This window comes from Hemitrygon akajei, chromosome 10 (genome assembly GCF_048418815.1).
Source record: "Hemitrygon akajei chromosome 10, sHemAka1.3, whole genome shotgun sequence".
NCBI lineage: Eukaryota > Metazoa > Chordata > Chondrichthyes > Myliobatiformes > Dasyatidae > Hemitrygon > Hemitrygon akajei.
In genome coordinates this window covers 18,902,975-18,923,207 of record NC_133133.1, presented here as the reverse complement: position 1 = coordinate 18,923,207, position 20,233 = coordinate 18,902,975, and the positions used below count along the sequence as shown (strand labels likewise).

General features: G+C 43.1%; 1 protein-coding gene across 1 annotated transcript in view; it reads right to left on the bottom strand.

Moving 5' to 3' along the window:
* The window catches only part of LOC140734195 (uncharacterized), a 113,022-nt gene extending 93,014 nt beyond the window's left edge, over nt 1-20,008 (bottom strand). Inside the window, exons 1-3 of the mRNA XM_073057847.1 lie at nt 19,326-20,008; nt 12,265-12,358; nt 1,120-1,336 (exon numbers count right to left, since the gene is read on the bottom strand). Coding sequence (XP_072913948.1) covers nt 1,120-1,336; nt 12,265-12,358; nt 19,326-19,490 — 476 coding nt within the window. The 5' untranslated portion in view covers nt 19,491-20,008. The remainder of the gene's footprint in view (nt 1-1,119; nt 1,337-12,264; nt 12,359-19,325) is intronic.
* Nucleotides 20,009-20,233: the final 225 nt, after the last annotated feature.

Genomic DNA, 20,233 nt, shown 5'->3' with positions numbered 1-20,233 from the left:
TATGTGAGTGTGTTTGTATGAACTTATGTGTGTATGAGTGTGTGTGTCTCTGTGTGTGTGTCTATTTGTGTGTATCTGTGTGTATATGTCTTTGTGTACGTGTGTCTTTGTGTGTGAGTAAGTGTATGTGTGTGAGTTGTGTATGCGTGAGTGTGTGTATTTGTGTGTACGTGAGTGTGTATTTGTGTGTACGTGTGTGTGTGTGTGTGTACGTGAGTGTGTGTGTGTGTGTGTGTGTGTGTGTGTTTATTTATTTAGACAGAGGGGACCAAGGGGGTGGTACCTCAAAAAGTTTGGGAACTACTGCCCTAAACCCATGCCCTTTACTTTTTGATGATCTTTCCCTGGGAGAAAGACTGTGCCCATTCACCCAACACAAAGTGCTGGAGGAACTCAGGAGGCCAGGCAGCATCTATGGAAAGAAGAAGGGTCTCAGCCCGAAACGTTGACTGTACTCTTTTCCATAGAGGCTGCCTGGCCTGCTGAGTTCCTCCAGCATTCTGAGTGTGTTGCTCGGATTTTCAGCATCTGCAGATGTTCTGTTGTTTGAGCATTCACCCTATCTTTATTTAGAGACACAGCACGACCACAGGCCCTTCCAGCCCAATGAGCCAATTAACCTACTAACCTGTGTCTTTGGATTCTGGAGAAAACCCACGCGGTCATGGGATTATGTACAAATTCCGTACAGGCAGCAGTGGGGTTTGAACCCAGATCGCTGGTGCTGTAAAGTGTTATGCTAACCACTACAGCACCGTGTGTTCGTGTGTGGAGGGAGATTAGAAATTACAAAATGGATGACAAATGGAATGGAAAATACACTAAAATCACAAATAGCAATGGTAGTAAAACTGGTAAGTGTTTTAGATTCACTCTTACTTTAGATAGATAGATAGATAGATACTTTATTCATCCCCATGGGGAAATTCAACATTTTTTCCAATGTCCCATACACTTATTGTAGCAAAACTAATTACATACAATACTTAACTCAGTAAAAATATGATATGCATCTAAAATCACTCTCTCAAAAAGCATTAATAATAGCTTTTAAAAAGTTCTTAAGTAGTTTACTTAAATACATTCCCCTTTTTTTTCTATAATTGAAACATTCCTTACCTTTTCTTTTCCTCCTTGGCGCTTCGCAAGTGGATAGTAAGGATCTGAATCAATCTAAGTTCTATCCTGGTGTAGTTCAGCTTCCTGATCTTCCGCACGATGTACTCCACGGCCGTGTTAAACTCACGAAGCAGAACTTGGTAGAGTTGCTGATCCTCTCTGTCCTCAGGAGGATTGTACCACAATAGGATGAACTGGGAGTAACTGCAATCAAATACTTGGGGAAGAAAACAATCAACTTAGACGGCTATTAGGTGAACAGGTCGGAGTTATGTAAACACTGCAAGAGACGTAATTAGGTCACTCCAAGAGCACAGAACAGTTCTGGGCACTGCAGAGCACAGACTTGCCTTGTGCAGGGGGAACGTGGGCAAAATTTACTGGGATGATACCTGCATTCCAGGGATTAAATCTGCAGAATTACGCAATGTAAGATTGGAATTTGAAAAGAAGGAGTCTGCAAACGTTTTTAAATGATGTCGACTCAGCCTGCAACACCCACATCCCTTGAATGAGTATTAAAAGCAAATAAAGTTCAAAGTAAATTTTACTGTCAGCCTACATATATGTCACTGCATACAACCCTGAGATTCATTTTCGGCAGAGAGGGAAGAGTAGATCGGAGCATCAGGAGAGGAAAAGTCCCTTTAGTGTGGTCAGTCTGTGGATTTCATTGCCACAGACAGCTGTGGAAGCCAAGTCTTGGGTATACAGTGGATTCTGGTTAATTGGGGCATATTGGGACCAGTATATTTTGGCCCGATTAAGTGTTCTGTGCCAATCAGGTGAAGCTTCATGGAAATGGTTAAAAAGGTATAAAAAAGACAAGCTGAGTAAGTTTGAAATACAGGATAAATTAGAATACTGCCAAGACAACTGCAGTACTATAAAATTATGCATTAGTTCAGGGAGTTAGGTGCAAAGCTGAAGAGCAGGACCTCCAGGGTAACAATCTCAGGGTTGCTACCTGTGCCACGTGCGAGTGAGGGAAGGAACAGAAAGATTATAAAGATTAATACGTGGCTGAAAGGATGGTGCAGGAGGGAAGGCTTCAGGTTTGTAGATAATTGGGCTTTGTTCCAGGGAAGGTGGGATCTGTTCCGAAGGGACGGTTTACACCTGAACTGGAGCGGTACTAACATTCTGGCAGGGAAGTTTGCTAGTGCTTCTTGGGGGGGGGGGGGGGGGGTTTAAACTAAATTTGAAGGGGGCGGGGATCCAGAATGTGAGAGAGGATAGCGAGAGGAAGAACAAAGGACAGGTGGGGACTACACGGTTCCGGAATATTAAGTGTGTAGTAGAGAAAGGTGAGGCGGAACAAGTGATAAGGAGGACACATGTACAGAGGGATGGTCTGACGGAACATGAAGTTAAATGTGTTGAAAGAATAAGTAAATTTAGGAAGGACAACAAAATTCTAGGGGCGTATAGCCCAATGGGAGTTCGGGGAGCTGGGTTAAGCACAATAGGCAGCGATTCAAACAGAGAGAGGAGAAATGGGCTAAAAATTCTATATCTGAATGCATGAAGTGTCAGAAATAAGGCGGATGAGCTTGAAGCTCAGGTGCGAATGGGTAACTATGATGTTGTTGGGATAACGGAGACATGGCTGCAGGGAGACCAGACCTGGGAAATGAATGTACAAGGGTATACATGCTATCGTAGGGACAGAAATGTGGGCAGAGGGGGTGGGGTGGCCCTATTGATAAGGAATGAGATTCAGTCCTTTGCAAGGGGGGACATAGGGTCAGGAGAAGTAGAATCTGTGTGGATAGAACTGAGGAACAGTAAGGGCAAAAGGACTCAAATGGGTGTTGTCTACAGGCCACCAAACAGTAGCATGGATATTGGGTGCAAGTTGAATAGGGAGTTAACACTGGCATGTGGCAAAGGTAATGTCGCAGTAGTTATGGGGGATTTCAACATGCAGGTGAACTGGGAGAATCAGGTTGGTGCTGGACCCCAGGATAGGGAGTTTGTAGAGTGCCTACGGGATGCATTCTTGGAACAGCTTGTACGAGAGCCGACCAGGGACAAGACTATTCTGGATTTAGTGTTATGTAATGAACAGGATTTGATAAGCGATCTTGCAGTAAAGGAGCCATTAGGAGGTAGTGATCATAATATGATAAGTTTTTATCTGCAATTTGAGAAGGATAAGGGCAGCTCGGAGGTGTCAGTGTTGCAGTTGAACAGGGGAAACTATGGAGCCATGAGGGAGGAGCTGGCCAAAGTTAACTGGACGGATATCCTAGCAGAAAAGACAGTGGAACAGCAATGGCAGGTATTCTTGGGAATAATGCACAAGGTGCAAAATCAGTTCATCCCCCAGAGAAGGAAGGATTCAAAGGGGGGAAAGGGGCCACAGTGATTGACAAAGGAAGTCAGAGATTGCATAGCATTAAAAAAAAGGAAGTATGACAGAGCTAAGGTGAGTGGGAGGACAGATGATTGGGAAGTTTTTAAGGAACAACAGAACTTAACTAAAAAGGCAATACGGGGAGAAAAAATGAGGTACGAACGCAAGCTAGCCAGGAATATAAAGGAAGATAGCAAAAGCTTTTTTAGGTATGTGAAGAGAAAGAAGATAGTTAAGAACAATGTTGGGCCCTTGAAGAATGAATTAGGTGAAATTGTTATGGGAAACAGAGAAATGGCAGAAGAATTTAATGAGTACTTTAGATCTGTTTTCACTAAGGAAGACACAAGCAATCTCCCAGATGTATGGATGGGCCAAGGACATAGGGTAACAGAGGAAATGAAACAGATTGACATTAGGAAGGAAACGGTGATGAATAGACTGATGGGACTGAAGGCTGACAAATCCCCAGGTCCAGATGGTCTGCATCCTAGGGTACTAAAGGAGGTGGCCCTGGAAATTGCGGATGCATTGGTAACCATTTTCCAATGTTCCTTAGATTCAGGATCAGTTCCTGAGGATTGGAGAATGGCTAATGTTATCCCACTTTTTAAGAAAGGAGGGAGGGAGAAAACAGAGAACTATCGACCTGTCAGCCTGACATCGGTGGTGAGGAAGATGCTAGAGTCCATTATTAAGGATGAAATAGTGGCATATCTAGATAGCAGTGATAAGATTGGGCCAAGCCAGCATGGATTTACCAAGGGTAAATCATGCTTGACTAATCTATTGGAGTTTTTCGAGGATGTAACCAGGAAGTTAGACAAGGGAGATCCAGTGGATGTAGTGTACCTCGATTTTCAGAAGGCATTTGATAAGGTCCCACATAGGAGATTGGTGGGTAAAATCAAAGCTCAGGGCATCGGGGGGAAGACATTGACATGGATAGAAAACTGGTTGGCAGATAGAAAGCAAAGGGTAGCGGTGAATGGGTGTTGCTCAGAATGGCAGGTGGTGACTCGTGGGGTGCCACAGGGTTCGGTATTGGGACCACAGCTGTTTACAATTTAAGTCAACAATTTAGATGAAGGCACTGAGAATAACATCAGCAAATTTGCTGATGATACTAAGCTGGGTGGCACTGTGACACATGATGAGGATGTTAGGAGAATTCAGGGTGACTTGGATAGGCTGGGTGAGTGGGCAGATACTTGGCAGATGACGTTTAATGTGAATAAGTGTGAGGTTATCCACTTTGGGAGTAAGAACAGGAAGGCAGATTATTATCTGAACAGTGTAGAGTTAGGTAAGGGGGAAATACAAAGAGATCTAGGAGTCCTTGTTCATCAGTCACTGAAGGTGAATGAGCAAGTGCAGCAGGCAGTGAAGAAGGCTAATGGAATGTTGGCCTTTATTACAAAGGGAATTGAGTACAAGAGCAAGGAAATCCTCTTGCATTTGTACAGAGCCCTGGTGAGACCACACCTGGAGTATTGTGTACAGTTTTGGTCTCCAGGGTTAAGGAAGGACATCCTGGCTGTAGAGGAAGTGCAGCGTAGATTCATGAGGTTAATTCCTGGGATGTCTGGACTGTCTTACGCAGTGAGGTTAGAGAGACTGGGCTTGTACACGCTGGAATTAAGGAGATTGAGAGGGGATCTGATTGAAACATATAAGATTATTAAGGGATTGGACAAGATAGAGGCAGGAAATATGTTCCAGATGCTGGGAGAGTCCAGTACCAGAGGGCATGGTTTGAGAATAAGGGGTAAGTCATTTAGGACAGAGTTAAGGAAAAACTTCTTCTCCCAGAGAGTTGTGGGGGTCTGGAATGCACTGCCTCGGAAGGTAGTGGAGGCCATTTCTCTGGATGCTTTTAAGAAGAAGCTAGATAGATATCTTATGGATAGAGGAATCAAGGGATATGGGGACAAGGCAGGAACCGGGTATTGATAGTAGTTGATCAGCCATGATCTCAAAATGCAGGCGCAGGCTCGAAGGGCCAAATGGTCTACTTCTGCACCTATTGTCTATAATACTTATTGACTGAGGAATTCATCCTTGGCACTGTAAATTAACAAATTCAGTGCAGACACCTGGTGCAGATAATGGAATGCTTACACACAATGCTTTCAGCGATTGTATCCTCCAAATCTTCATTTTCATTGTAACATTTTAGATGATTGTGGATACGTTCAAATTATTCATAATTCCTAACATGTTGCAGTAGTGAAATCATTTCATTTTCAGTCCCAGCCGTTTCTGGCGTTTCCAAACCCGAATGCTTGAAACAGGGAGCAAAACAGTTTTGAATTGTCTTACTGCTTATTTCTCACCAAGTATCAGTGACAAAATCACTGCTTTTCGAACACAAACACACGCACTTAAAAACGGTTTGCTCAAAGTCAAATGGCCAAGTAAGCGCACGTGACTGACGCTAGTTAGAAACTGTTCAGCAACTTTCTCCTGGCTCAATTAAGTGGCATAGCGTCCCAAATAAATGAAGGGAATTCTGGCTCATTTCTCAATTAGTTTCTGGTCTTTAACAAATATCCCAAATAAGCAGCTACCCCAATTAACTGATGGCCCAATTAAACAGAATCCACTGTACTTAAAGCGGACATCGATAGGTTTTTGATTACTAAACATGTCAAAGCTTACGAGAAGGCAGAGGAATGGAGAGTGGGGTTGAGAGAGATAATCAATATCGCTGTCTGTAAGGAGACTGTACATTCTCTCTAGTGACCATGTGGGTTTCCTCCCACAGTCCAAAGACGTACCGATTGATAGGCTAACACGAGGAAATCTGCAGATGCTGGAAATTCAAGCAATACACACAAAATGCTGGTGGAACACAGCAAGCCAGGCAGCATCTATAGGGAGAAGCGCTGTCGACGTTTCGGGCCGAGACCCTTCGTCAGGACGAAGTGACGAAGTGAGTCCTGACGAAGGGTCTCAGCCCGAAACGTCGACAGTGCTTCTCCCTATAGATGCTGCCTGGCCTGCTGCGTTCCACCAGCATTTTTTGTGTGCCGATTGGTAGGCTAATTGGTCATTGTCGATTATATTGTGATTAGGCTATGATTAAATCGGAGGATTTCTGGGCAGCACAACTCAAAGGGCTGGAAGGTCCTATTCTGCGCTGTATCTCAAGAAATAAATAAACAGGCCAATCAGCCGTGATTGAATGGCAGAGCAGACTTGATGGGCCAAATGGCCTAATTCTGCTCCTATGTCTTACAGCCTTATTTTAAAAGGATAGAAAGCAAAACAATACAAGGTGCTGATGCTGCATCATTGTCAATACAAAAATTCAATAATTAGAGCAAGCAGTGGATCCATTTAAAACACTCGCATTATCAGACAGTTTTCCCCGCAGGTCGTGGTTTGGCTGGTGATAAACATATTTTTTTCTCTGGGGATTACCAATATGTAGACAAGTCTGCAGAGTCTATACATGAAGAAGAATGCACTGGGATTGTTAAAATAAACACGCAGATGGGATAAATTGGCAAAGGCAGATGGATTGGCCTGGGACCACGTATCCCCATGCACTCCTGCCAATCTGAGACACACAAGTCTCGCAGAACCACACAGGAGACATGTGATGGTTTCAGCTCCCAACATGCACTGTTGCGCAGCTCCACTGTTACTTCGAACTTCAAGATTCAAGATTGTGTATTGTCAATCTTCAACGTGCGAGTGGAAAGGAAAATAAAATGATTTTTACTCTGGATCTGATGCAGCCCAAAAAAAAATGCATAAAGAACACCACAAAAAATAACAAAAAACACAAAAAATCAATCCAATAAAACACAATGTACAAGTAACTGTTACTGCAAATACACGGACTGATTGTACGTAAAGTGAGAAAACAAAGAACCTCACAGTAATGGGGCAGCACAGTGGCCTGGCGTTAGCACAACACTTTACAGTACACGCAAGCAGGGTTCAATTCCCACAGCCGTTTGTAAGGCTTTAGTACTTTCTCCCCAAGACTGCATGGGTTTCCTGCAGGTGCTCTGGTTTCCTCCCATATTCCAACCGGTTGTTAGGTTAATTGGTCATTGTAAATTGCCCCATGTTTAGGTTAGGATTAAGTCGGGGGATTTCTGGGCGGCTTGGCTCGAAGGGCCACAAGGGCCTGTTCCGCACTGTAACTCAATAAAATTAAAAAATAAATTCACTGACCCTCTAATCACACACACAAAAATAGATAGTTGTTCACATCATAAGTTGAACAGGATGAGGAAAGGTCCAACTCAAGATCTTACTCTTTAGGAGGATGAGAGGTGACTTGAGAGAGGTGTACAGGATATTAAGAGGCGTAAGTCGAGTGGACAGTCAGAGATTTTTTTCCAAGGGCAGAAAAAGAGGGGGGGGAACTTTGTGATTGGAGTTAAGTATAGGGGGGGGTGTCAGAGGTAAGTTTTTCTCACAGAGATGGGTAAGTGTGTTGAACACCCTGCCAGGGGTGGTGGTAGAGGCAGATAGAATCGGGCCATTTAAGAAACTCTTAAAAAGGTAGATGAATGACAGAAAAATGGAAAAATATATGGGAGGGAAGATAGATAGATAGATACTTTATTCATCCCCATGGGGAAATTCAACTTTTTTTCCAATGTCCCATACACTTGTTGTAGCATAACTAATTACATACAATACTTAACTCAGTAAAAAAAATATTATATGCATCTAAATCACTATCTCAAAAAGCATTAATAATAGCTGGATTCATCTTAGAGTAGGTTAAAAGGTTGGCACAATATCATGGGCCGAAGGGCCTGTGATGTGCTGTAATGTTCTATGTTCTGTGGAACTGGGCAGGTTACAGCTTAATAAGACCATGCCCGGGATCGGGCATTTATTGGGTGTTGGAATTGTCATACCACGGCCAAGGAATGGAGGGGAGAAAGTGTCCTCAGGCAGTCTCCATTCCCAACAAACACTTCACTTGGAAAGAGAGATGAGGGGATCTGGATAATGAGAAGCTGGAAATATGACGAAGGGTTCGGCATCACATCTGCCGAACCAGAGAGGAGCTGAGATTATTTCCCATGTTGCACACCCTCCCACAGGGACCAATTCTAATGTCAAAATCCTAAGTTCTCAAATAAGTTCTAAGTTACAAGTTTTGTTCCAGTGAAATTCTGCCTGAGGTTACCAGCACTAAATAAGAGTACTGACAATATTCAGAACTATGAAAACATATATATGGAGCGTTATAAATAATGATCTGTAATTAAATGTCATAGCCTGTAGACTGAGCATCCTATGCACCATCAATCTATAAGCAGGGACTTGGACTATGTTATTGTTTGTGACTGTATGTTTTTCCGCTACCGTAATTATATGTGCCTTGTGTTGTGTGTCTGTGTTCTGCACCTTAACCCCAGAGGAACGCTGTTTTGTTCGGCTGTACTCATGGACATGGTTGAATAACAACTTGACCTTGAAACTTGAATTTGAACTTGAATGAACTAAAGGCTAATTTCTTCCCCATTTCTTTTCACCCTTGCGTTTTAAATAATTCACTGGAATAGATAGTTTTAATGAATTTGGATAGGCAGTTTTAATTATTAAACACGAGAAATTCAGCAGAGGCTGGAATCCGAAAACAACACACACAAAACGCTAGAGGAACTCGGCAGGTCAGGCAGCATCTATGGAAAAAAGTCATGAAGAAGGGTCTCAGCCCAACACGTTAATTGTTTATTCATTTCCATAGATGCTGCCTGACCTACTGAGCTTTAATTTATGCTGTGTCGGTTTGTCAAGGATGTATAAGAATTTCTGCCCAAAGTCTTCAGACAACAGAGAAGTGAAGGTACCTTCTGTGCAGCTAAGTGCAGCCCCAATGCCATATTCGCACTTGCTGATGACACCACAGTCACTGGCCAAATCAAAGGTGGGGGTGAATCAGCACATAGGAGGGAGATTGAAACTCTGGCTGAGTGGTGTCGTAACAACAACCTCTTACTCAGTGGCAGCGAGACCAAGGAGCTGACTATAGACTTCAGGAGGAAACCAGAGGTCCATAAGCCAGTCCACTTTGGAGCATCACAGGTGGAGAGCGTTACCAGCTTTTAATTCTTGGGTGTTCTTATTTTGGTGTGATTATTTTGGGGGAACTGTCCTGTAGGTGCAATTACAAAGAAAGCATGGCAGTGCCTCTACTTCCTTCGGAGTCTGTGAAGATTTCGCATGACATCTAAAGCTTTGACTGACTTCTATAGGTGTGTAGTGGAGAGTATATTGACTGGCTGCATCACAGCCCGGTATGGAAACACCAAGGTCCTTAAATGGAAAAGCCTACAAAAAGTAGGGAATACGGCCCAGTCCAATACAGGTAAAACCCTCCCCACTATTGAGAACATCTATCTGAAATGCTGTTGTCACCACCCGGGTCATGCTCTCTTCTCACGGCTGCCATCAAGAAGAAAGTACAAGAGCCTCAGGACTCACACCAACAGCTTCAGGGACAGTTACAACCCCTCAACTGTCAGGCTCTTGAACCAAAGGGAATAACACAACTTCACTTGCCCCATCACTGAACTGTTCCCACAACCAGTGGATTCAATTTCAAGGACTCTTCATCTCATGTTCTCGATACTTATTGCTTAGTTATTATTATTATTTCTCCTTTTTGTATTTACACACTTTATTGTCTTCTGCACTCTGGTTGATCACTCTAGTTGGGCAGTCTTTCATCGATTCTGTTATGGTTATTATTCTATAGACTTATAGAGTATGCCCACAAGAAAATGAATCTCAGGGTTGTATATGGTGGTATACAGAATGCACTTTGATAATAGATTTACATTGAACTTTAACTTTATAGCTAAAAGACCCTAAGACATAGGAGCAGAAATAGGACACTCGGCCAGTCGAGTCTGTTCTGCTAAAACAACAAAAGACAAAATAACAACACTTAAGAGATGCCTGGATAGGTTTTGTACATGAATGGGGAAGCTTTTAAAGGGATACGGCCCAAAAGTGAGCAAATTGGACAGGCTTAGTTGAGCATTTTGGTTGGCATGGATGAGTTGGGCTGAATGGCCTGTTACTGTGTTGTATAGTTCAAAGACGCTACAAGAGTGACCTGAAACTTCAAACTATCACAGGAAAATGCAAATGCAGGAACGTGGAGCAAAAATACTGCTGGATGAAGTCAGTGGGTTAGGCAGCACCTGTGGAAGGAGACAGAAGGTTGAGATCCTTCATCTGGACTGAGTGTCATAAGTCCAACCCCAAAATGTTGACTGTCCATTTCCCTCCAGGCTACTGCTAGACCCACTGAGTTCCTCCAGAACTTCCTTTGCTACAACTACCACTTAAAAGCTTCAAAATGTATCCTTAGATTTATGGTGAGAAGGGGCACAGAAAGTCACTGGAAAGAGAGAACGGTAGTGTAGCGGTTACCACAACGATATTACAGCTTGGGCTGTCAGAGTTCGGAATTTAATTCCGGCATCATCCTTTAAGAAATTTGCATGTTCTCCCCATGAATGCGTGGGTTTCCTCTGGGTGCTCTGGTTTCCTCCCACAGTTCAAAGACGTATAAGTTGTAAGGTTATTGGCCATTGTAAATTTCCCTGTGATTAGGCTCAGGTTAAACAAGCGAGATGCTTGGGTGGTGCAGTTCGTTGGGCCGGAAGGGCCTGTTGGCGCCATATCTTTAAATTACTAAAATTAATAAACAATGCCAAATGCAAAAAAAAAGTTAAATTTATATCATTACATGTCAAATTTGTGAAGCCGGTCAAAAGAAGAGTTTATAAGTAGAGTCTTTAATTGCATTTTGTTTGAATGAACTATAAATGTCACTATGAGTACTGCAAGGTTTTGACATTAGTAAGTTCCTGATTTCCTCAGTTATCTTAGACTTACAGGCCAGCAACCAATGCTTCTGCTTTTTCTGCTGAGTGACTATTAGACAGCTAAACTCGGGCACTGGAAGAGAATTTGTCTGCAGTCTCATTATAGGAAATTTTTATCAATTAATTCAAGTTAACGCTTATTGTCATTTAACCATACACTGCCAAACGAAACATTGTCCCTCCAGACCAAAGTGCACAATGCAGAGCATATAATTCACACACAACATATGAAGTAATATTACCACAAACAAATTAACAAATAATAAAGTGCATTTATGTTACAAGTCGAAAACATAAGTAGTATAATGCCTCTGATACTTCATACGTGAAGAGACCTGGGTAGTTGCAGGGAGTTCAGTGGTCTCACGGCCTGGGGGAAGAAGCTCTTTCCCATCCTAACAGTCCTTGTCCTAATGCTGTGGTACCTCCTGCCTGATGGTAGAGGGTCCCAGAGACTGTTGGATGGATGGGAGGCAGCATTGAAAATACTAACGGCTCTGCATGCACAGCACTCCTGGTAAGTATTTTGGGTGTGTGGAAGAGATTCCCTCAGCAGTCTTCACAATCCTTTGTAGGGATTTGCTGTCTGATCCCTTGCAAATCCCATACCAGATGGTGATGCAGCTGGTCAGGACACTCACAATGGTGCTCCTGTAAAAATTCATTAGAATGGAGGAGGGGAGGGTGGAAGGTAGACCCTCGCTCACCTCAGTTTCCTCAGGAAGTGGAGAAGCAGCTGTGCTTTTTTGATAAAGAGGTTTTGTTGAGGGATCACCTCAGATCAATTAGTAAAACTTACATCACAGTATAATCTTTGTAGGGTCTAACTCCATGGAAACCACAGTACAAATGGAATAGGGTTTTATTTAGTATGAAACAAAGGAATTCTGCACTTTATAGATTTACCTTTCTTTAGTGACTGATGAAGGGATGAACTCTGAACACTTCCATCAGTCGTATCCACTTGTGTCTTAGCTAGGTTTACGTCCTCTGTAGAAATCTGTTACGGGATTAATATTATACAAGAGATTAATATGTGCAGATGTTTTAAACAGCTATTCCTTGCATGATCTATTAGTAGTGGGGAAAGTTTACAAATAGTTTCAGAAGCTTACTAACTAACAACGTCACTCAAAGCATCAAGCTCACTTCAAATTTCAAAGTAAATTGATTATCAAAGTTCATATATGTCAGCACATGTACTTTGGGTGGGGGGGGGGCGGAGATCCGTCCCTACAAAGGTGGTGTAAGACGTCCTTCCCTCTGCTAGTCAGCTGACCACCCTTGGGCAAGGTGTAGCACTTGATTAGTCCCCCCCCCCCCCCCCACCACCACCAAAATTCAGGGTCACGTGAAGTTACGGGAGCAGGTGGTGGATGGTCGTACGAGCAGCCGGTGCACATCACATGTCCTGGTTATGTGACCACCGACACCAGGCAGACAATCTTTGAAGAGTATTAATAATGGCCGGGGTCACCTGTCTTGTAAAACACTGCCCAGAAGAAGACAATGGCAAAGCACTTCTGTAGAAAAATTTGCCAAGAACAACCATGGTCAAGACCATGATCGCCCACGTCAAGCAACATGCCACATGATGATGGTGGAGATGATGATATGTCAACCCTGAGATTCATTCATTTTCCTGTGGGCAATTATGGTAAATACAAGAAACATAATAGAATCAGTGAAAGACCACACCTAACAGGACAGAGAACCAATGTGAAAAACACAACAAACTTGCAAATACAGAAAAAGAGAAAAATAATAAATAAGCAATAAATATTGAGAATATGAGATGAACTGTTCTTCAAAGTGAATATGGTTCAGTGAAGTTAAGTTAAGTTCTATTTCGAGAGCCTGATGTTTGCGGGGTAATAACTGCTCCTGAACCTGGTGACGCCGGGTAATAACTGCTCCTGAACCTGGTGTCGCGGGTCCTAAGCTCCTGTACCTTGCAGAAGGATTTTGGCCTGAAACGTCAACAGTAAACTTTTCCACAGACGGGGCCTGGCCTGGCCTGCTGAGTTCCTCCAGGTTTTGTGCATGTTGCTTTGTACGTTCACCGTGATGGCAGCAGCGAGACTAAGGCCTGGATGGTGGGGGTCTTCGATGATGGATAGTGCCTTCCTGTGACAACACTCCATAGAGATACATATGTTCAATGGTGGGAGGACTTTACTGGGATGGTCTGGGTTGTACCCGCTACTTTTTGTAGGCTTTTCTGTCCAAGAGCATTGGTGTTTCCATACCAGGCCACGATACAGCTAGTCAATATACTCTCCACTACACATCTGTAGAAGTTCATTTACTTATTCAATAATCTATCCAACAAATAATTCACTTCTCCCTCCAACTAAAGCATATTTTTAAATGTTTAATTCATTAAGCTTTACAATTCAACCGCCAGGACTTAAGAACTTTTTAAAAGCTATTATTATTGCTTTTTGAGATAGTGATTTAGATGCATATCATATTTTTTACTGAGTTAAGTATTGTATGTAATTAGTTTTGCTACAACAAGTGTATGGGACATTGGAAAAAAAGTTGAATTTCCCCATGGGGATGAATAAAGTATCTATCTATCTATTATTTCAGCAAAACAGATATAATTTTTGAATTAATTTAAAGGATTTATAAAACACAAACCACCAAACATTATGGCACAGTATAGGCCTTTCAGTCCAATACGTTACGCCAACTTAACCTACACTAAGATGTTAACCGACAGGAAGATAGATCTAACCCTTCCCTTCTACAGAGCCCTCCATTTTTCTGTCATCCATGTGCCTATCTAAGAGTGTCCTAAATACCCCTAAATGTATCTGCCTGCACCACCACTATCCAGCAGCACGTTCCACGCACCCACTGGCCTGTGTGTGTGATACTCAGCTCTGACATCCCCTCTACACTTACCTTCAATCACCTTAAGATTACGTCCCTCTCCTTCCAACCAAATGTTATCACATATTTTAAATGCTTAATTTATCATTACAGCAAACAAAAACCTTTTACAAATTAAGTTGAAGAACCTGTTTACAAAATTAAACTGCACTGAGTTCAGGAGAGGGTCCGGGGGAGGTTCAGGACAATGATCCTGGGAATGAAAGCGTTAACATATGAGGAACATTTGATGTTTCTAGCCCTGTACTCACTGGAGTTTAGAAGAATAAGAGGGGATGGGGAATCTCATTGAAACCTATTGATACTGAAAAGCCTTGATAGAGTGGATGTGAAGAGGATGTTTCCCATGGAGTGGGAGTCTAGGACCAGAGAGCACAGTCTCAGAATGCAAGGACATGCCTTTAGAACAGAGGTGAAGAGGAATTTCTTTGGCCAGAGGATGGTAAACCTGTAGAATTCTTTGCCATGGATGGCTGCAGAGGCCTAGTCATTAGGTATATTTAATGAGGGGTCAGGACATCAAAGGGAGAAGGCAGGAGAATGGAGTTGAAAAGGATAATTAAAACAGCCATGATGGAACAGCAGAGCAGACTTGATGGGCTGAATGGCCTAATCCTGCTCCTATGTCTTGGCTTCAAGTGATTCAAAGACACCAATCCTGACTGTGAAGGCTCAGCAGCCTTAAACATTGCAGAACGACTGCTAAACATTTATCCAATCAATTGAGACCATGGTTACAAGTAGCAAACTGAAACTTCAGGTATTACAACAGAAAAACCGAGTCGGCAAACAGAAAGTGAAACTCATTCATGAACTGAGCAAACAGAAGAGTTCAACTAAAGGTTGAACTCTTTAGGTTCAACTAAAGAATGCTAAAGGTGGGTTCCGAATCAGACTCAGGTTTAATATACACGAGGAAATCTGCAGATGCTGGAAATTCAAACAACAACACACACAAAATGCTGGTGGAACACAGCAGGCCAGGCAGCATCTATAGGGAGAAGCGCTGTCGACGTTTCAGGCTGAGACCCTTCGTCAGGTTTAATATAATTGGCATAAGTCATGCAATTTGCTGTTTTGTGGCAGTAGTACATTTTAAACAACTACAAATTACAGTAAGAAATGTATAAAATCAGTACTGTAGTGCAAAACGAAAGCCCAGCCATAGTGAAGTAAAGATCACAGGTTGTTTCATTGCCTGTTCAGAAATCTGATGGTGAAGAGGAAGAAGCTGTTCCTAAAACATTGAATGTGTATCTTCAGGCTCTTGTACTTCCTCCTCAATGCCAGTGATGGGAAGAGAGCATCTGCTGGGTGGTAGGGGTCCTTAACGATGCTACCTTTTACAGGCATCACCCTTTAAAGAGGCCTTCGATGCTGCGGAGGCCCATGAGGAGGCTGGCTGAGTTTGCAATCTTTCTGACCCTGAGCAGTGGTCCCTCCGTACCAGACAGTGATGCAACCATCTCCTTAATCCAAGGCTTCAACAGCCCTCATATTAACTCAAAGCTGTCATCCCTGAATCATTCCCTAGACCGCTACAGTGGATTAAAGGGACGATTACTGAAGCTCACCCTAACACTTCATTGAAAAGAATGAAGGGATCAAGAATTTCTGTTGACAAGGCCCCAATTATGAAACAGAAAGTGTACTGGGAGATCACATGGCGCCAATTAACAGGTTTTCCCAGAATACTTAGTCATTGCTGGCTGTGATTTGGATAATAATTTTCAGTTCAAGTTTATTGTCATTCAACCATACACAGATATACAGCTGAATGAAAAGTCATTCCTCTGGGGCCAAGGTGCAAAACACAGTACACACAGCACACGTAGTTATGATCCAACACATGCAGTCACAGAATAATATCAGCACAAGTCCCTGAGTGACACGGCCTGAAGATTGACAGGTTGGCATAAAGTGTGAGGTGCACATTTATGTAAGACAATATCATATTACTGACACTATTATAAGAAAACTAACAGTCATATAAATCTGTGAAAGGGCAGCAACAAAAGATGAAGAGTGACCGGTGTAGGATGAGAGTGTGACTGTGAGTTGGAGAGTTGGGGTGGGGCAGGGGAATGGCACGACAGGGCATTCAGACAGGATGTACATGTGTGCTGGGGAGCAGCAGGTGTCAAGAAGTCTAACAGCTTCAGAGCAGAAGCTGCTACCCAGTCTGACAGTTCTGATTCTGGTGAGATGTTGGGAGGTGATAGGTGGAAAAGGGAAGGGGTTGAAGAAGAATCTGATAGGAGAGGAAAGTGGCTCATGGGAGAAAGGGGAGGAGGAGGGGCAACGGGGAGGTGATGGGTGGGTGAGGAGAAGAGGTAAGAGGAGAGCTGATGGAAGAAGAGAGAAGGGCAGTGAGGTAAAATCAACTTCTTCATCCAACTCTGTTTTAATTTCGACTTATGACAGTCAGTTCTGTTGACACAACTTCTTCAAATACATTTGTATTTGCTCTCTTGTGATAGACTGGAGATTTTTGTGGGTGGTGACTCAGAGAACCAGGAAAAAGCCTGAGGTCAGAGGGATAACTTAAGATTAGCAACAACAAAAGAAACATACATGCTGTGTCTTACACAGAGGAGATTTCAGATGGAGAAACAGCATGATGTAGCAAATCCAGAAATTCTCATAAACTAATACTGACAGTCTCAATAGTGAATCTTAATTCAACATCAGCTCAAAAGAATACTGGGAAGGGAATATCTTGCCTTATGACCTTTATATTTTAGCATTTGTGTTTTAGATAGATAGATAGATAGATAGATACTTTATTCATCCCCATGGGGAAATTCAACATTTTTTCCAGTGTCCCATACACTTATTGTAGCAAAACTAATTATGTCAAGAATATGTTCAAGCTGGGAAACTGAAGTAAAGTCAGGAAGCATCTGCGGGAAGAGAATGAGAATGAATGTTTCAAGTTCAGAACCCTTCATCAGAACTGGAAACAAAATAATTCAGACCACCAGTCTTTGACCTGAGACTTTCTTTCGCTTTCACAGATGCTGCCTGACCTGCTGAGTATTCCTTGCATTATCTGTTTGTATTGTTGACTGTGCACACATTACCCATGGAGACCATTTCTCACCCACACCCTGTTATCGGGAGAATTAGAAAAGTGCACTCTACAGGGAGGTGGTGATTTGATCAATATAGATTCATTAGATGATTGAATATATTACAGGATAGCATCAGGTACCCAACAAGAATAATTCAAATAACTCAACCTTGAAAACCCAGGGAATGCCCTCTTCCCATTACTATCATTAGACTATAAAACCGTAAGACATACGAACATAATTAGGCCATTTGGCCCATCGAGTTGGTTCACAGCTGATTTACTATCCCTCTCAACCCCATTCGCCTGTAACATTTGACGCCCTTACTATTCGAGAACCTATCAACCCCCGCTTCAAATTTACTCAAAGACTTGGAGCAATGAATTCCAGTTTCACCATCCTCTGGGTAAATAGATTCCTCCTCATTTCTGTGCTGAAGAGAAGTCCTTCACTTCTGAGGTATTCAGGGAGGAGGCACAGGATTTGCAGACCCACACTCAATATTTTAGGAACAGCTTTCTCCCCCTGCCATCAGATTTCTGAACAGTTCACAAACCCACTGCCTCACTATTCCAAAGTAATTATTTTTAGAGTCATAAAGAAGTACAGCATCGAAACAGGCCCTTTAGCCCATCTAGTCCATGCTGACCCATTTAAGATGCCTTGTCCCAGCAATCTGCACCCAGATCATAGCCATCCATATCCCTCCCACCCATGTACCTGTCCAAACTTCCATTAAACATTCAAATCGAAATCACACGCACCATTGCACTGGCAGCTCCTTCCACACTCTCACCACCCTCTGAGTGAAGGAATCTCCCATCATGTTCCCTTCAACTTTTCACCTTTCACCCTCAAACCATAACTTCCAGTTGTTGCCCCACCCAACCTCAGTGGGAAAAAAAGCCTGCTTGAATTTTCCCCATCTAAACCCCTCATAATTTGTCTACTTCTATAAAACCTCCCCTCAATCTATTTTCCAAGGAATAAAGTCCTAACCTATTCAATCTTTCCTTATAACTCCGGTCCTTCAGACCCAGCAACGTCCTTGTAAAATTTCTCTGTATTCTTTCAACCTTGTTTACATCTTTCCTGTAGGTAGGTGACCAAAACTACTCACAATTTGGCCTGCTCCGGTATTTTTTGTGTTGTGTAGCTTGGATTTCCAGCATCTGCAGACTTACTAGTGTTTGTGATTTGATCACAATACTCCAAATTAGGCTTCGCCAATGTCTTATGCAACTTCAACATAACATCCCATTTTCTGTACTCAGTACACTGATTTATGAAGGCCAATGTGCCAAAGCTTTCTTTACAACCCTCTCTATCTGTGGCCAATTATGGACCTGTACTCCCAAATCCCTTTGCTCTACGCTACCCTACCGTTCACTGTGTAAGACCTACCCTGGTTGGTCCTACAGAAGTATAATAGCTCACACTTGTCTGCATTAAATTCCATCTGCCATTTCCCCAGCAGGTTCGGATCCCGCTGCAAGTCCTCCTCGCCGTCCACTACACCCCCCAATCTTGGAGTCATCCGCAATTTTGCTGATCCAGTTCATCTCAATTTTTACTGAAACTTAAGGTATCTTTTTTTTTGCACTGCACGACTGCAACAAAACAACAAATTTCACAACATATGTCTGTAATAATAAACCCGATCCATAATTCGTGTATTTTGTTGTGTGAGCCTTCCTGACGGCGATCCTGCTGCGAGTTCAGGTCTTCATTGTACTTCACCGTGATTATGCACGTAATGATAAATTCCACCCGAGTTATCAAAGGCCACCAGCGAACAACTGCAGAACTCAAAAGTTTTCTTTACCTCAGAAAAACTCGGTACTGGTAACAAGTGGAATGCAGCGTGAAGAATATTGAAGTTTCGGATCGCTTGAACAACTTTGAAAGGGGTGGGTACGTAGGTGAGAGAGATCGGTGGCACTTCCTACCGCACTCTCCCGCTCCGTGTAAACGGGCGCGCTACAAACTCACCGGACTCTCCGGGCAAGCACCGCCGCCAGCAGCGCCGCTATCCCGCTCGTCGGCCAGCCAAGGGGCGGCCCACCAAATGATGCACAGCACCAGTAAGATGAGGTCCCACTGGAGAAAGAAAACGGCGATCAAGATCCCGAACAACAGCCCGGTCCGCGGCACCATAACTGGGAAACAGAGGGCAAGGGTTCGTCTCCTTTGCAGGAAGGAAAACTTCAAGCACTATTGGCTGATTCCGAGGATAAAGTGTGGTGAGTCGCTACAGCTCCGCCACCAAGTGACTGATGTGATCACCAGCTTACTTCCTCGCTGATGAAGGCGTCTTGATTGATGCCTCCTTTCAGAAGTAGGAGGGAGTTGGTGCGTCGGTAAAGTCAGCTGAGTGAAGACTGAGAACGCCTTCTAGCTTTCTTCTTTCTGCATCTGGAAAACTTCTACTCGGCTTTTTAAAATTCCAGATTTTAATCGTCTCGGTGCCCCAGAGCGTGGTAACCTACCCGAGTGACTATCGCCCAGTGGCATTTATATCCTCAGTTGGTGAGGTGTTCTGGGAGGCTGTTGTTGAAGCTGATGAGCTCCCGTCAGTGGCGACTTGGATCCGCTCCAATTCGCCTACCAAAGCAACAGATCTACAGCAGATGCTATCTCGTTTGCTCTTCACACAGCCCTGGACCGCAAAGACGCATGCATCAGGATGCTCTTCATCCATTACAGCTCAGCATTCAATACCATCATCCCCTCAAAACTAATCAGTAAACCCTGGCCCTCAACACCCCCTTGTGTAATTGGATCCTGGATTTCCTCACTTGTAGACACCAGTCCATTCAGATTGGCAAAAGCATCTCAGATTCCATTTATAAACCACAAATACAATACAGTTAAAAAATGAGACAACGTTCTCTGGAATG